This window comes from Piliocolobus tephrosceles, chromosome 4 (assembly GCF_002776525.5).
Source record: "Piliocolobus tephrosceles isolate RC106 chromosome 4, ASM277652v3, whole genome shotgun sequence".
Taxonomy (NCBI): domain Eukaryota; kingdom Metazoa; phylum Chordata; class Mammalia; order Primates; family Cercopithecidae; genus Piliocolobus; species Piliocolobus tephrosceles.
In genome coordinates, this window is record NC_045437.1 from 139,523,355 (window position 1) to 139,537,529 (window position 14,175).

At 46.2% G+C, this 14,175-nt stretch overlaps 1 protein-coding gene across 2 annotated transcripts in view; it reads left to right on the forward strand.

Annotated features, from left to right (window-relative positions):
• CCDC69 (coiled-coil domain containing 69) overlaps window positions 1–11,277 on the forward strand; it is a 44,655-nt gene extending 33,378 nt beyond the window's left edge. For both annotated transcript variants that reach the window (XM_023227088.2, XM_023227089.3), the window contains exons 5-9: window positions 4,596–4,669; window positions 6,011–6,112; window positions 6,606–6,725; window positions 8,190–8,287; window positions 9,017–11,277. In XM_023227088.2, the coding sequence (XP_023082856.1) occupies window positions 4,596–4,669; window positions 6,011–6,112; window positions 6,606–6,725; window positions 8,190–8,287; window positions 9,017–9,194 (572 nt within the window). In that variant the 3' untranslated portion in view covers window positions 9,195–11,277. The remainder of the gene's footprint in view (window positions 1–4,595; window positions 4,670–6,010; window positions 6,113–6,605; window positions 6,726–8,189; window positions 8,288–9,016) is intronic.
• Window positions 11,278–14,175: the final 2,898 nt, after the last annotated feature.

Consider the following 14,175-nt stretch of genomic DNA (forward strand, 5'->3'; position numbering starts at 1 on the left):
TTTTTTTTTTTTTTTTTTTTTGAGACGGAGTCTCGCTCTGTCACCCAAGCTGCAGTGCAGTGGCCGGATCTCAGCTCACTGCAAGCTCCGCCTCCCGGGTTCACGCCATTCTCCTGCCTCAGCCTCCCGAGTAGCTGGGACTACAAGCACCGCCACCTCGCCCGGCTAGTTTTTTGTATTTTTTAGTAGAGACGGGGTTTCACCGTGTTAGCCAGGATGGTCTTGATCTCCTGACCTCGTGATCCGCCCGTCTCGGCCTCCCAAAGTGCTGGGATTATAAGCTTGAGCCACCGCGCCCGGCCCTCCTTTTCTAATATAAACAGTTAAAACTATAAATTTTTGCCTAAACTCTGCCTTACCTGAATCCCACAAATTGATGTTTTTATTTTCATTTTGTTGAGTTCAAAATATTTTCAGTCTTATTTTCCTTGAGACTTCCTCTCTGGCATTGAATATGTAGAATTGTATTCCCAAGTGTTGGGAGATTTTCTGGTTCTCTTTCTATTATTTGATTTCCAGTTTGATTGCATTACAGTCAGAGAACATAGTTTGTATTTTGCTGCTTTTATAGTTCGTTAAGTTTTGTTTTATGACTCAGGGTATGGTCTATCTTGTTTCATGTATACTTGAAAGGAATGTGTTTTCTGCTATTGTTGGGTTGAGTATTCTAGAAATAAATCAATTAGATAAAGTTTGGTTGATGGTAGCATTGAGTTCTGTATTCTTGATGATTTTCTCACTGTTTTATGTGGAGTGCTGAGGAGTGTTGAAGTCTCCAATTATAATGCATATTTGTCTATTTCTCCTTTCAGCTCTTTATCTGAAAATAATATAGCTACTATGACTTTCTTTTGATTAGTGTTTCTTTTTCCACCCTTTTACTTATTACCTACCTAAAAGATATATTTAAACTGGGTTTCTTGTAAATAGCACATTGTTGGTGGGTGTTTTTTTTTTTTTTTTTTTTCCGACTTTAATTTTAGATTCAGGGCACACATGCAGCTTTGTTACATGGGTATAGTACATGATACTGAGGTTTGGGGTGTGAATGATACCATGAGGTGGGTTTTTAAAAACCCATTCTGATATCCTCTGTCTTTTATTTGGTATGTTTAAGCCATTTAATTTACTGTTGTTATTGAGAATGCTGATGTTCATAATGTTGGGTTGAGGTCTACCATTTTAGGATGTGTTTTCTGTTTGTTCTCACTGATCTTTATCCTCTGTTTTCCCTTTCCTGTTTTCTTTCAGAGTATTTAAACATTTTTTAGTATTCCATTTTAACTTATTTATTGTCTTACTGTATCTCTGTATTTTTTTTTAGTGGTTGCTCTAAGAATTACGATATACTTAACAATCTACTTAGCGTTGCTTTTTTTTTTTTTTGAGACAGAGTCTCGCTCAGTCACCCAGGCTGGAGTGCAGTGGCATGAGCTGGGCTCATTGCAAACTCCGCCTCCTGGGTTCAAGCGATTCTCCTGCCTCAGCCGCCCAAGTAACTAGGATTGCAGGCACCCACCACCAGGCCCAGCTAATTTTTGTATTTTTAGTAGAGACCAGATTTCACCATGTTGGCCAGTCTGGTCTAGAACTCCTGACCTCAGATGATCCACCCATCTCAGCCTCCCAGAGTGCTGGGATTACAGGTGTAAGCCACCACGCCCGGTCTAGAAATGCTATTTTATCACATCTCATGGAATGTAGAAAGCTTACCATCATGTAGATTCCTCTGTTCTCTCCCATTTTTGTTACATTTATCTTATGTATTACATCTACATACATCTAATGCCCCATCAGACAAGGTTATAATTTTTGCATTTAATCATCAATCATATTTTAGAGAGCTCAAGAGAAGAGGAATAGTCTGTTGTATTTACTTAGTTCTTTACCAGTTCTGTTACTCTTCCTACATTCTTGAAGTTTCAAGTTTCCCTCTGGTTTCATTTGAAGAATTTCCTTTAGTAATTCTTTTAGAGCAGGTTCGCTGGTGATGAATTCTAAGTTTCCTTCGTCTGAGGATGTCTCAATTTAATCTTCTTTCCTGAAGGATATTTTCACTGCATATGGGATTCTGAGCTTATTATTTTGGTTTTGTACTCCAGAAGAAAGCAGGAAAGGGAAAACAGAGGATAAAGGTCAGCAAGAACAAACAGAAAACACATCCTAAAATGGTAGACCTCAGCCCAACATTATGAACATCAACATTTTTCAGCAATTTTAAAATTTTTTTCTTCTGGTCTCTAAGGTTTCTGATGAGAAACATAGTTATTCAAGCTGTTGTTCCCTATACGTAGTGTACCATTTTTGTCTGGTTCCATTCCACACCTTTTCTGTGTCATTAGCTTTTGGAAATGATGTGTCTGGGTGCGGATTTTTTTGGGCTTACTTTGGAGTTCAGTGATCTTTAATCTGTAGGTTTATGTTTTGGAAAATTTGTGGAATATTCATTCTTTCTTCGATTTTTTTTTTATTTTTTATTTTTTTGGACTGCACCCTTTTTCCTCCGATTCTTTGACTGCGATGATAGAAATGTTAGATATTTGGGCATTATCTTACAGGTCTCTGAAGCTCTGTTCATTTTTTTTTTTTTTTTTCTAATCTTTTTTTCCTCTCTGCTGTCCAGATCGGATAATTTCTATTGATCTATTTTGAAGTTCACTGGCTCTTTCTTATCTCATCTCCATTCTGCCATTGATTCCACCTAGCGAGTTTTTATTTCACTTATTGTACTTTTTAGTTCTAAAATTTCCTTTTGGTTCTTCTTAATAACTCTATTTATTTCCTAAGACTTTCTATTTTTCTATAATTCCTAAAAGTATGTTCACTCTTACTTTCCTTTTCTCTTTTTCCTTCTTGCCATCAGTGGCAGAACACCCATACTTCTTGGAGTCTTTTTCTACTGGTTACTATAAAAATTCTGTTAATAATTCCTACATCTATAGGATCTCAGTGTAGGCATCTGTTTAATATCTTTTCTCAAGGGAGGTTTTTTTTTCTGCTTCTTTTTAGGCTGAGTAATTTTGTATTGTATGCTGAGAAATTTGGGGTTGTATCCTAGACATTTTTAATCTTTAAATACATGAGATTCTGGGTTTGTTTAAATCTGTCAAGTCAGTAGTATTTCAAATCTGGTCTTCTTACTCAGTCTGCTGCTACCATTTACTTTTCAGTCTGCAAATAACTGCAGAATTCATTCTGTCCAGGTTTTTTAGCTAATTCAGTAGGAAAACCAGGATAAAGTGTGCTTCCTTCATCTTACCTGAAACCAGAATCTGCCTGGATAGGCAAATTAACAAATTAGGCCAATATTTTTAAAAAGTTAAGGCTATAACTTTTTTTATATAACTATTCTTATCAATTTTTTACTACTCTACCACCATTATATCACTGAACATTATTTTTTTCTTTTTTTCTTTCTTTCTTTCTTTCTTTCTTTTTTTTTTTTTTTGGAGACAGAGTCTCTGTTGCCCAGGCTGGAGTGCAGTGGTATGATCTCAGCTTACTGCAACTTCTGCCTCCCAAGTTTAAGCCATTCTCCTGCCTCAGCCTCAGCCTCCTGAGTAGCTGGAACTACAGACTTGTGCCACCACACCCGGCTAATTTTTGTGTTTTTAGTAGAGACAGAGTTTTGCCATGTCGGCCAGGCTGGTCTCAAACTCCTGACCTCAAGTAATCCTTCCACCTCAGCCTCCCAAAGTGCTGGGATAACAGGCATGAGTCACTGCGCCCGGCCTTGAACATTATTTTTTTCATCACTGCTGTATACCTGGCTCTTTGGCTGTATTAAACTTTCATGTCTCCTCTGTTCTATTTCCCATTCTGCCCGTTGATTGTCATCTGCCTATTGTCTTCTCTCAGCTGAGACAAGGTTGGAATTTTCCAAAAGGAACTTTATGAAGGAGGTGGGATGATACATACAACTGTATGGATTTGGGGAATGACGATAATTTCAGCTGTGTACAGCACTGCCCTGTCTGTAAAGCCCTTGCACGTCCTTCTCATGTTATCCTCAAATGACCCCTTTGAGACAGTCCAACCCAGTTTATTGATCCCATTTCACAGCTGAGATAACAGGACTTTTAGATGTCTGATGTGATCTTCTCAAGGTCTCTCAGTTTTGGAAAGGCAGAGCCAGGACCAAGTGGATTTCCTAGCCACAAATCTAATGTACCTACCGCAGTTTTGTGCTTTAGTTTGACAACTAAGGATTTAATGATTTTGTGATTTGGCTAGTCCAGTTTACAAAGCCTTGTCCTCTGCATTTTCCATGGCCTGAGGTGGTCTTAGATGAACATGCTTGCTGCAAGATCTTTGGATCTTAGCCTTAGTGAGATGTGCATGGCACCCGCAATCTGGTAGGCTTCCCCCCAGGCTATAGTTTATTTCAATTTCCATGAGGTTTTATTAAATACCTAGTACATTTCTGGCACAGCCCCTAAGCAAGCCTAGGAGATAGAAGGATGAATAAGACCATTCCCAGACTCCTGGCCTCTATGGGCCCCAGGTAATCATCTGGACCTTTCTGACCATCAAGGGGCCTGCCAGAGGCTTTGGGGAGAGGTGTCTGAGTTTATGGAGTTCTCCTTTCCCTACAGTCATCCGGGCCTCATATGAACAGGAGAAAGAAGCACTTACCCACTCTTTCCAGGAGGCCAGTGCTGCCCAGCAGGTGAGAGGGGCTGGGTCATGTCAGTCTCGGGTGAGGGCAGGGGAGAACCAGTGGGAAAGCAGCATAGAGCCCCAAGGCTGCCAAAACTGATTACGTGTGCCTAGGAGTGAGGGGCTGAGGTGATTGTCTTCTGTGTATCCAGGCCCCTACATGTGGTAACCAGGCTATTAGCTCAAGAAGGCTGGGTTTGAAATTGAGTTGGGCCTATTTTCCCAGGGACTATTAGGAAGATCTTGGAGAGGCATGGGCCAGGTGCCACAGTGTGATAGATTCATGGGTGGATGCACATAGACCTGTGGAAGGATGCAGGGAAGCATCTGACTCAATGTGGCTGTGCAGAAAGATTTCCTAGAAGGAGTGAGATCTAAGCTGGAGTCTGAAGGATGGGTTGGAATTCTTTGGTAAAGAAGGATAGGAACGGTGCCCCAGGCAGAAAAAAAGCAATGTGTTCAAAGACATGGAGGAAAAAGGGAAAATATGGGATACCGGAGGAACTGAAAGATGTCCAGGATGCATGGGGCATGAGTTTCAGTGGGAGAGGGGACTAAGGCTAAGGAAGTGAGCAAGGGTCAGAGTGGGAGCTGGCGAGCCATCTTAAGGAGTTGTGCTCTATCCTAACGGTAATGATCACAGTTGGTTCAAGTAGAGGAAGTTCTTGGCAGTGAAACAGTTTGGAGATAAGAATGTACCCTGAAGCTGGGGGAGTATTGTGATGTTTGGCTGCAGTAGAGGGTGTATAGAAGGAGCAGTGAGGGGTGAGCTTGGAAAAATTCATTGAGCCTCATTTGGATGGGTTTTGAATGCCAGGCTAACAATGATCTTTTATACCAGGACATTGTCCCCTACAGTATGGGGAGCCATTAAAGGCATTAAAGCAAGAGGTGGGGTTGGTGTGTTCCTTTTGTCTCCTCTCCTTCTCCCTCTCCCTCCCCCTCCCTTTCCGCATCCCCCTCCCCCTTCCCCTCCCCTCTCCCTCTCTCTCCTTCTCCTCTTCCCACCTCCTCCCCTTCCCTCTCCCTGCCCTTTCCCTTCCCTCCCCCTCCCCTCCCTTCCACTCTTCTTTTCTTTCCTCTTTTCTTTTCTCTTCTTTCCTCTTTTCTTTTCTCTTCTTTCCTCTTTTCTTTTCTCTTCTTTCTTTCTCTTTCCAGCATGCAATTCTCACTGTAAGGGCTGGTAGATCTCAAGCAGTGGTCGAAGTATGTTGATCTTGCATTGTCTTATAGGGTAGACCAAAGACAGATAGAAGAATCCAAAACTGTTCTCCCTCTGGGATGTGGCGAAGTTCACCTATAGCCTTTATGAGGCAGGCTTTGATTGTCTCCATCCCACTCCCTGCTCCAGGAGACCATAGACAGACTGACCTCACAGCTGGAGGCTTTCCAGGCCAAAATGAAGAGGGTGGAGGAGTCCATTATGAGCCGAAACTATAAGAAGCATATCCAGGTAGGTGGCAGCACCCTGGGGGCTTTTCCTCCTTGAATCTCCAGGGAAGTCAGGGCCAGGCAACAGGAAACACCAGCCCCTCTTCAAGGACAAGACTCAGACCTGACACTCTTACCTACACAAGGGCCTGGAAATAAAAGAGTTCCCATTTCACTGATGGGAAAATTAAGGCCCAGAGAGCAGCATCTGGAATAGTAAAGTGCTCACATTCTGCATTCAGAGAGAACTAGGTGCACATAGCAAACCTTCCACTTAGCACAAGTGACTCAAACTATCCAAACCACAGTCTCCTCTGTGTTGCTAGTACATGTCTGTGGTGCTAGTACATGTCTCAAAAGGTGTTATTCGGATACAGAGATAAAGCATTTTAAGCACTTAACATAGGCTGAGAGAGGAAGGTGGGTGACTTGTGAAAGTCCAACTGAGTTTCTGGCAGAATGGGGAGGAGGGAGGTAGCATACTGGCCTAATGAGGTCACTCTCTCCCCGTCTAGGATTATGGGAGCCCCAGCCAGTTCTGGGAGCAGGAGCTGGAGAGCTTACACTTTGTCATTGAGATGAAGAATGAGCGTATTCATGAGCTGGACAAGCGGCTGATCCTCATGGAAACAGTGGTCTGTGGCTGGGAGTGGCTGGGGGATGCAGCCTCAGGCTCCCGCTTTCTGGGTGTTTCCTTTGTAAAGCGTGCAGAAAGGAGGTGGTTTAAGGAGGTCGCAGCCTGGTTCACTCCAGCTTTGACCTGCCACCTGTTCTGACCACTGAGCATGGTCTGTGGCCAGGCTGGGTCAAGCAGTGGCTCCTTATCATCTGAGTCCTGTGCCTTTCGAGGCTACTGATGTTGCTGTAGCTTGGGTGACACTAGGGCAGGTAGCATTGAGAACACAGGAGGACAGAAGCCTCAGAAACCCTAGGGTTGAATCTAAGCGGAGATTATGTTGCTCTGGAAGAAGTCTCCCTGGCCTCCTGTGTGCCATACAACTTATAATTAAAAAATAAAACTAAGGAATTAACAAAAAGCTGCTGACTTTTAATTTTGCCACAGGAGAATGTTAAAAAAAAAAAAAAAAAGGCCGGGCGCGGTGGCTCAAGCCTGTAATCCCAGCACTTTGGGAGGCCAAGACGGGTGGATCACGAGGTCAGGAGATCGAGACCATCCTGACTAACACGGTGAAACCCCGTCTCTACTAAAAAAAATACAAAAAAACTAGCCGGGCGATGTGGCGGGCTCCTGTAGTCCTAGTTACTTGGGAGGCTGAGGCAGGAGAATGGCGTAAACCCGGGAGGCGGAGCTTGCAGTGAGCTGAGATCCGGCCACTGCACTCCAGCCTGGGCGACAGAGCGAGACTCCATCTCAAAAAAAAAAAAATCTTACAGGCACTACCATCTCATATCACCATCAGTTCTTTTCTCAGGAAGGAAACAGGGTGGGAATGAGATGGGGAGCCAGGGTGTGTGCCCAGTGAGTCCTGGGGGCTTGAGTCACGTGCTCACGTTCTGGATTCAGAGAGAACTAGGTGCACATAGCAAACCTTCCACTTAGCACAAGTGACTCAACCTATCCAAACCACAGTCTCCTCATCTGTCGTGCTAGTACATGTCTCAAAAGGTGTTATTCGGATACAGAGATAAAGCATTTTAAGCACTTAACATAGGCCGAGTCACGTGACATGGAATCACCCACAGAGCTTTATTTTAATCAGATCATCTCAAACATTCCCTGTAGATTTTGTTCACCCATTTTTGTGGAAACACATAACAGACAAACTTAATTTTATTTATATAGATCATATCCTTCTGACTTTTGGAGAACAAAAAATATTCTTTCTTCCATGAACTCATGGTGATATGAGATGGTAGGGCCTGTAATTTTTTTTAACATTCTCCTGTGGCAAAAAGTCAGCAGCCCTTTGTTAATTTTTTAGTTTTTTTTTTCTAAGTTACCTTATTGCTCCATGAAATGTAACATATAGTCTAGAATGAATCAGTGCTTTCAGTGACCACAGATAAGAGGGAGGTGACAGCACACATCGTGCAGCATGAGTTTGGCAGCTTTCTGAGCTCATTCTGATGTGTTATAGAAAGAGAAAAATCTGATATTGGAGGAAAAAATCACGACCCTGCAACAGGAGAATGAGGACCTCCACGTCCGAAGCCGCAACCAGGTGGTCCTGTCAAGGTAGCTGTCTTCCTGCCTCCTTTCCTCCCGTCCCCACCCTTTGTGCCAAAATTTCCAGTTGGGAGAGTCTTAGAGGGACCTGAGGAATGGACTGACAGGTGGGCCCGGGGCCTATTTAGGGAATGTGGCTCCTCTTTCCCTGGGAGTCAGGAAACCCAAGGGGGCAGCCCTGCCCGGAAACCAAAGTCCCAATGCCTTGATGAGTATCTGTTTGTCTCCGTCCTGGCTGAGTGTACTCCATGGGAAAGCCCAATACAGGGAAGAGGAAACAGGAAACTGATCATGCACCAGGCCTAAGTGGAATGAATCAGTTCCTAGAACTTAGTATAAGAGCTAGTATCATGTGTCAGACATAATTTATTGAATACTGTACATATTTTCTCATCTAATCCTCATAATTACTCTAAAAGCTGGGTCCTATTCTTCTTCTTCTTCCCGTTTTACAAATGAGGAGCCTGAAATTTAAGAAGAATGAATAACTTGTTCAAGATTATATAGCTAAGTGGTGGAGCAGAAATTTGGAGCAGCTCAGAATGCCCGCCTGTCTGTGAGGCCCACGCTCCTTGGTCAAGAGATTGAATTGCCTCTTGTATACAGGCCAGCAAGGAGGGCGGTGGAGACCCTGCAGCAGGCTGCTGGTCCATCTAAGGAAGGCTCCCTGGGGGAATGGGTCGGTCTCTGTGGTACCTGCTCCCAGTAGGCAACCCTGGGCTCTGTGTGCATCCACAGGCAGCTCTCAGAAGACCTGCTTCTCACGCGTGAGGCCCTGGAGAAGGAGGTGCAGCTGCGGCGACAGCTCCAGCAGGAGAAGGAGGAGCTGTTGTACCGAGTCCTCGGGGCCAATGCCTCGCCCGCCTTCCCCCTGGCCCCTGTCACTCCCACTGAGGTCTCCTTCCTCGCCACATAGGGTGCAAGGCCTAGGCCTACCACGAAGCCTGAAGTCACAGCTCCTTCCAAGGTTTTTCTGGAGAAGACAGCAGGAGCCTCTCAGTTCTTTTCCAGGAAGGAACGAGGGTGGGAGCGAGATGGGGAGCCAGGGTGTGTGCCCAGTGAGCCCTGGGTTCTTGGGTTACATGGAATCACCCACAGGGCTTTGGAGGCCCCGAGAAGTGTCTTCCCTTGAGTTGGCCTAGGGAATAAGCAAGAAGAGACATTTCCTCCCTCCCCCGACACTCTGTCCCAATCCGAGAAGTTCCGAGGCTTTCCCAGGGGCAGCCTGTGTCACGTTGGCCATCTGACATAAAGGAGACAGCCCCAGGTCCCCGCCTGTCAGATCTGCTGCCAACTCACTGACTTGTCAACTTCCTCTAGGTGTTCCTACTCCACCCTGGCCTGCTCACAGCCTCAGTTTATCCCCTGCACTAAAATGGTGGGGGGACTACTCAAATGACTCTTCTGTCACTGCAGTGTCCCATTCTAGGATTGTCTGAAGGCCAGAGTAGGGGTTGGGGAGGAGTGTGGACAAACACGGCAAATCAGAGTGGGAAAGGTGAGTGGCAGGGTGGGGGTCTCTGAAGGCCCTTGGGGCTGACAGGGCCAGGCAGCCTCCCCACCTGAGGTTCTGTTCCTGGGCCAGAGTTGGGTCTACTAAGGGGCAGTAGCCAGAGCTCCTCTTCCTTTACCAGGCAAGGCACATCCCTTCAGCGCTCCTGGCCCTTCAGTCTTGGTGCCACCTGGGCACAGTGGCCAGCTTGGTGGTTCTGAGTCCATTCATCTGTCAGAGCTGGAACCTCATCCCTGCACAGATGAGGAAACTGAGGCATGGAGCAGTTCCCAGAGTCAAATCTAGATCTCATCTGTCATCCAGGTCTTATCCTTTGCTCTGTTTTTCTCTTCAGGCTCTGGAAGATCAGATCTGTAACTTAATCTTCCTGACTTAATCTTCCTCTCCCTGGCCCTCACCCACTTAGTTTCTTTTTCACTCCTGCTGTCTGCCTTAACTCTTCCTCCCACTGCCCCTGATCCCAGGCCCAGGCTTTTACAACCTGGCGCTCAGCTTCCCCATCAGTGACAAGGGGTGGCTAGAGTAACTAACCTCAGCAGGCCGACCAGTCCTGATAGTCTGTGGATTTCAGATCCTTCTCAGGAAGCTTCAGGTCTACTGGAGACTATAATTATAACTCCTGTTCTGCATAGAGCATTTGCATCAAAGACTTTCCATGCCCCTCCCTCCCCTGGTCCTCATAAGATCCTTGAAGCAGGTTCCTATTTCTCATTGGCAACAGGGCAAACAGATCACAGGAGTCAAAGGGCCTTGCTCAAGGTCCCCAGCTTCAGCCCCAGGCCCTAAGCCAGCATCAGAACAGTCAATCTGCATTTTTCATCAGTCATTCTGTAGTGACATTATCCGAGACTGCCTTCTGTATTCCCCTGTGTACAGTCTCCTTCTGTTTCTAGGTTTAGAAGTTCAGAGGTGACTGTGTTTCTCCATTTCCCCAGCCAAATCGGGGAAGAGGTGAGGCTAGGGCAGTGCGGTGCCGATTTTCCAGCCTTGGTCAGACAGGTCACCCGGGAGCCTCGAGGAAAGCTCTGGAGGGAATCACATTACTTTTTCATGAAGCTTTTTGCAAAGTACATCTAAGATACACTAGTTTATTGGACTAATGTCCAGGAGTAGACACGATTGGTGGCCAAGTTATCTGGGGACACCTAAACAGGTCAGCAACCTGCATGACTTCTCGGAACCTTTAATATGCCAACGTGTGTGACAAACTTACAAGGAGGGAGCTGAGTATCCAGCCTCTCCCAAACCTCTTTGAGCAAAGCTTCTGTCCCTCCCACACCTCTCACCTCACAGGCACATCAGGCTGCAGAATGCGCTTTAGAAAACATTGTTGTAATTGAGAGGGGCAGAGCTGGAGAAGGAGCAAGCTGTGGGGAGCCAGGCTTCCCTCATGCAGCCTGTGGTGGATGTGGGAAGGAGATCAACTTCTCACTCTGGGACAGACAATGTATGGAAACTCAACAGAACATGCAGCACCTTATTTACATGGCTTCTGTGTTTTTCTGGGAGAGCGGGGAGGGGGGTCTTCGCTGAGGACTTCTGCCAGTGGCAGGGATCTCTGAAGAATAAATCCTGGGGCCTGGGTAGCCCACTCATGGTTCTGGGCACCCTCCTCAAGTACCAAAGCCCCACTGGCCCTTGCTTTGCCCTAACTGTGGATGTGGGGCCTGGGGCTAGGGTGAAGCCTGGATTAAAGGATGAGCTTCAAAATAGACCAAGGCTTGGAGTGAGGCTGAGGTTGAAGTGAGCAGTGAAAACAGAGTGATGGGGTGGGGGAGTGTGAGGAATGAATGAGAAGCCACCTTCTGCACTGCGGGGCCCCTCTTTGGCATCAGAAACACTGAGGTTCCCACAGGTACCTACCCCTGATTCTGCCTATTGCTCCACATCCAGATGCCTGTGGCCAGGGAGGGAGCTAGGAAGGGGTAGAGGAGACACCAGGATCTCGAGTCATGTGGACATGGGTGGTGGCCAGACCAGTGCCCTGAAGGTTGGTGGCCCAGCAGGTTTAGATGTCAGCATCCCTGGCCCAGGTCTCCTCCACATACAGGGTGCCCTCTGCCTCCTGCTGTACCTGGCCCTCCCGGTGTACCACAAGAGCCTGTTCATTGATGTAGAGCGGTCAGCCTGATGGTAGGGGATAAAAATGGACTCCACATTAGCTGTCCCAGGTGCATCTCTGACTCACACACCAGGGTCAGGTAAGAGGCACTATCCCTTTGGGGAAAGGAGAAGTGACTTGCCCAAGGTCACACTTTGGCTTGGTGTCAGAGGTTCTTAAAGGCCAGGTTCTTTGTGAAAAATGTTAAGTTTCTCAAGTCTGCAGAGAGAAGCTGGGGTTCCCTCCCCTACTCAAAGAATGTCCAGAGGTAACTCAGTCCAGGGAAGCACTTCCCAATGTGGGTTTTGTGGCCCTCTGCTTCTGTAGGGATGCTACCTCCTCAAAGGGGAGGAAGGGGAAGAATTTTGTTAACAAAAGTGTTTGAGAAACATTAAGAAAAGCAAAGTGAAATTGGGTAGACTCCAACCACTGAGTCTGTTACATGTACACATGTATTTTGAATCTCCACGACAGGTAATCGTTATAAAAGGAAGTGGGGTAGGGTGGGAGGGAACTTTCTGGTATTCCACCCTTCTAAATTAACATGTTGGAGAAATCCTGGTGGAGCCAAGCCAGTGTCTCCCGACCATCTGTGTGTTCCTTTCCCCTTATTGGGTCTCAGTTTCCTCTTCTGACAAGTGGGAGAATGATCCCTTACCCTTTCCAACTCCTAAGGCCTCTGTGGAGTTCACCTTTATCACATCTTTGCAGCCACTGCAGGGAATGGGGAGATGAACTCGAGAAGTAGCTATGTGCTAGCTCAGGCTACACAAATGACTGGAGCGAGGTGGAGCCAGAGCATTTTAAGTTCAGGGGGAACAGGGCACCCTCACTGGGTTCCACTGGCCTCCTTTTCAGGGCTGCTGAAAGTGGTGATCCTATCAAGTCACAGCTTGCAGAGCACCTTGTTTCTCTATCCTATACTTTTCTTAAACGGCCTCCAGCTGGGTGATAGCCCCTCACGGGTCTTTCTGACCACTCTTTCCCTGGGACCCATACAAGATCAGCTCACTGCTCAGACGTCATTGATGGCTCCCGGGAGTCTCACGAATGATGCTTGAGTTCCTGGGCCCACATGCTCCCTGCATTCTCCACAGGTGGCAGTGGTGGGACAGATGAGTCTCTGGGTCTCATGTGGGTGTGACATGTTTGCCCTTATTCTTTCTCCTAGTATCACAGGTCTGGATCCTCCCCCTCCATCTCCCTAAGGCTCCTATCAAATTCCAGCTCTTCCAGGAAGTCCTTTTACAAATTCCTCAGGTCCTAGATGTTGGTAACATACCTTTTAGCACAGCTGTTCTCCAGATGTTCGAATTTCATGGGAGTAGGTTCTTTGAGAAGAAAGAACCACTACCTCTCCAAAACCACTTGGGAAGGTCTGATCTCACAGCAGATGCCAAGGAAACAGTTGCTAACGTTCATCTCCTGTTACACATACACACCCAGCCAAAGAACCTGAGCATTTGCTCCAGCCCCATGTTGGTGTGACTGAGGCCAGTCTGGTCTTGGCTTGAATGTCACCTCGGAGATGACTCCCTAACCACCATATCTTAGGTAGACCCTATCACATTGCCCTGTTTTATGCTCATTGTAGCATTTGGCATTGTCTACATGGTCACTTTTGTCCATATTTCACTTCCTCCTTCCTGCTTAGATGATAAGCTTGCAGATAGCAGAAGCCATCTCTTTTAGACTCATCCTCGTAACCTTCGTACCTAATCCAGTGTCTGGCATGTGGCAAGTGCTCATTTTTGGTTAAATTAAGAAAGGAACAAATTATGCATTCTTACACAGTAACCTGAGAAGTTACTATTTGACAGATGAGGAAACTGGGGCCCAGAGAAGGGAAGTGATTTGCCCCAGGTCACTCAGAGAAGCAGCATCAGAGTTGGGACCAGAATCCAGGTTCATCAGATTCCCAGTCAAGCAGTAGCTCCATCCCACCATGATTGCTCTTGGTCCTAACTAACCCTTCACTCACACCTCACTGCCCCAGTACTCCGCCACCATGTACACACATACACACAGCCTCCATTACCCGCTGCTTACCTTCTGCCCTGAATATCACCAGCTAAAGTTCACAGCAATCTCTGGCTTGCTTAGAACCATTCAGGTCACACTGAAGTTTTCTCCTAATTATACTGATGTTGCTGAAGTTTGGATGGTGGGTTTGAGGGAGGAGGATGTGTCTGCCACGGTTAAGAGGGTAGAGAAGTTAGAGACAAACATGCTGACTTGATTGTTAAAATTGTTGAACTGATGGTAGATAGAGGGATGGAGAGA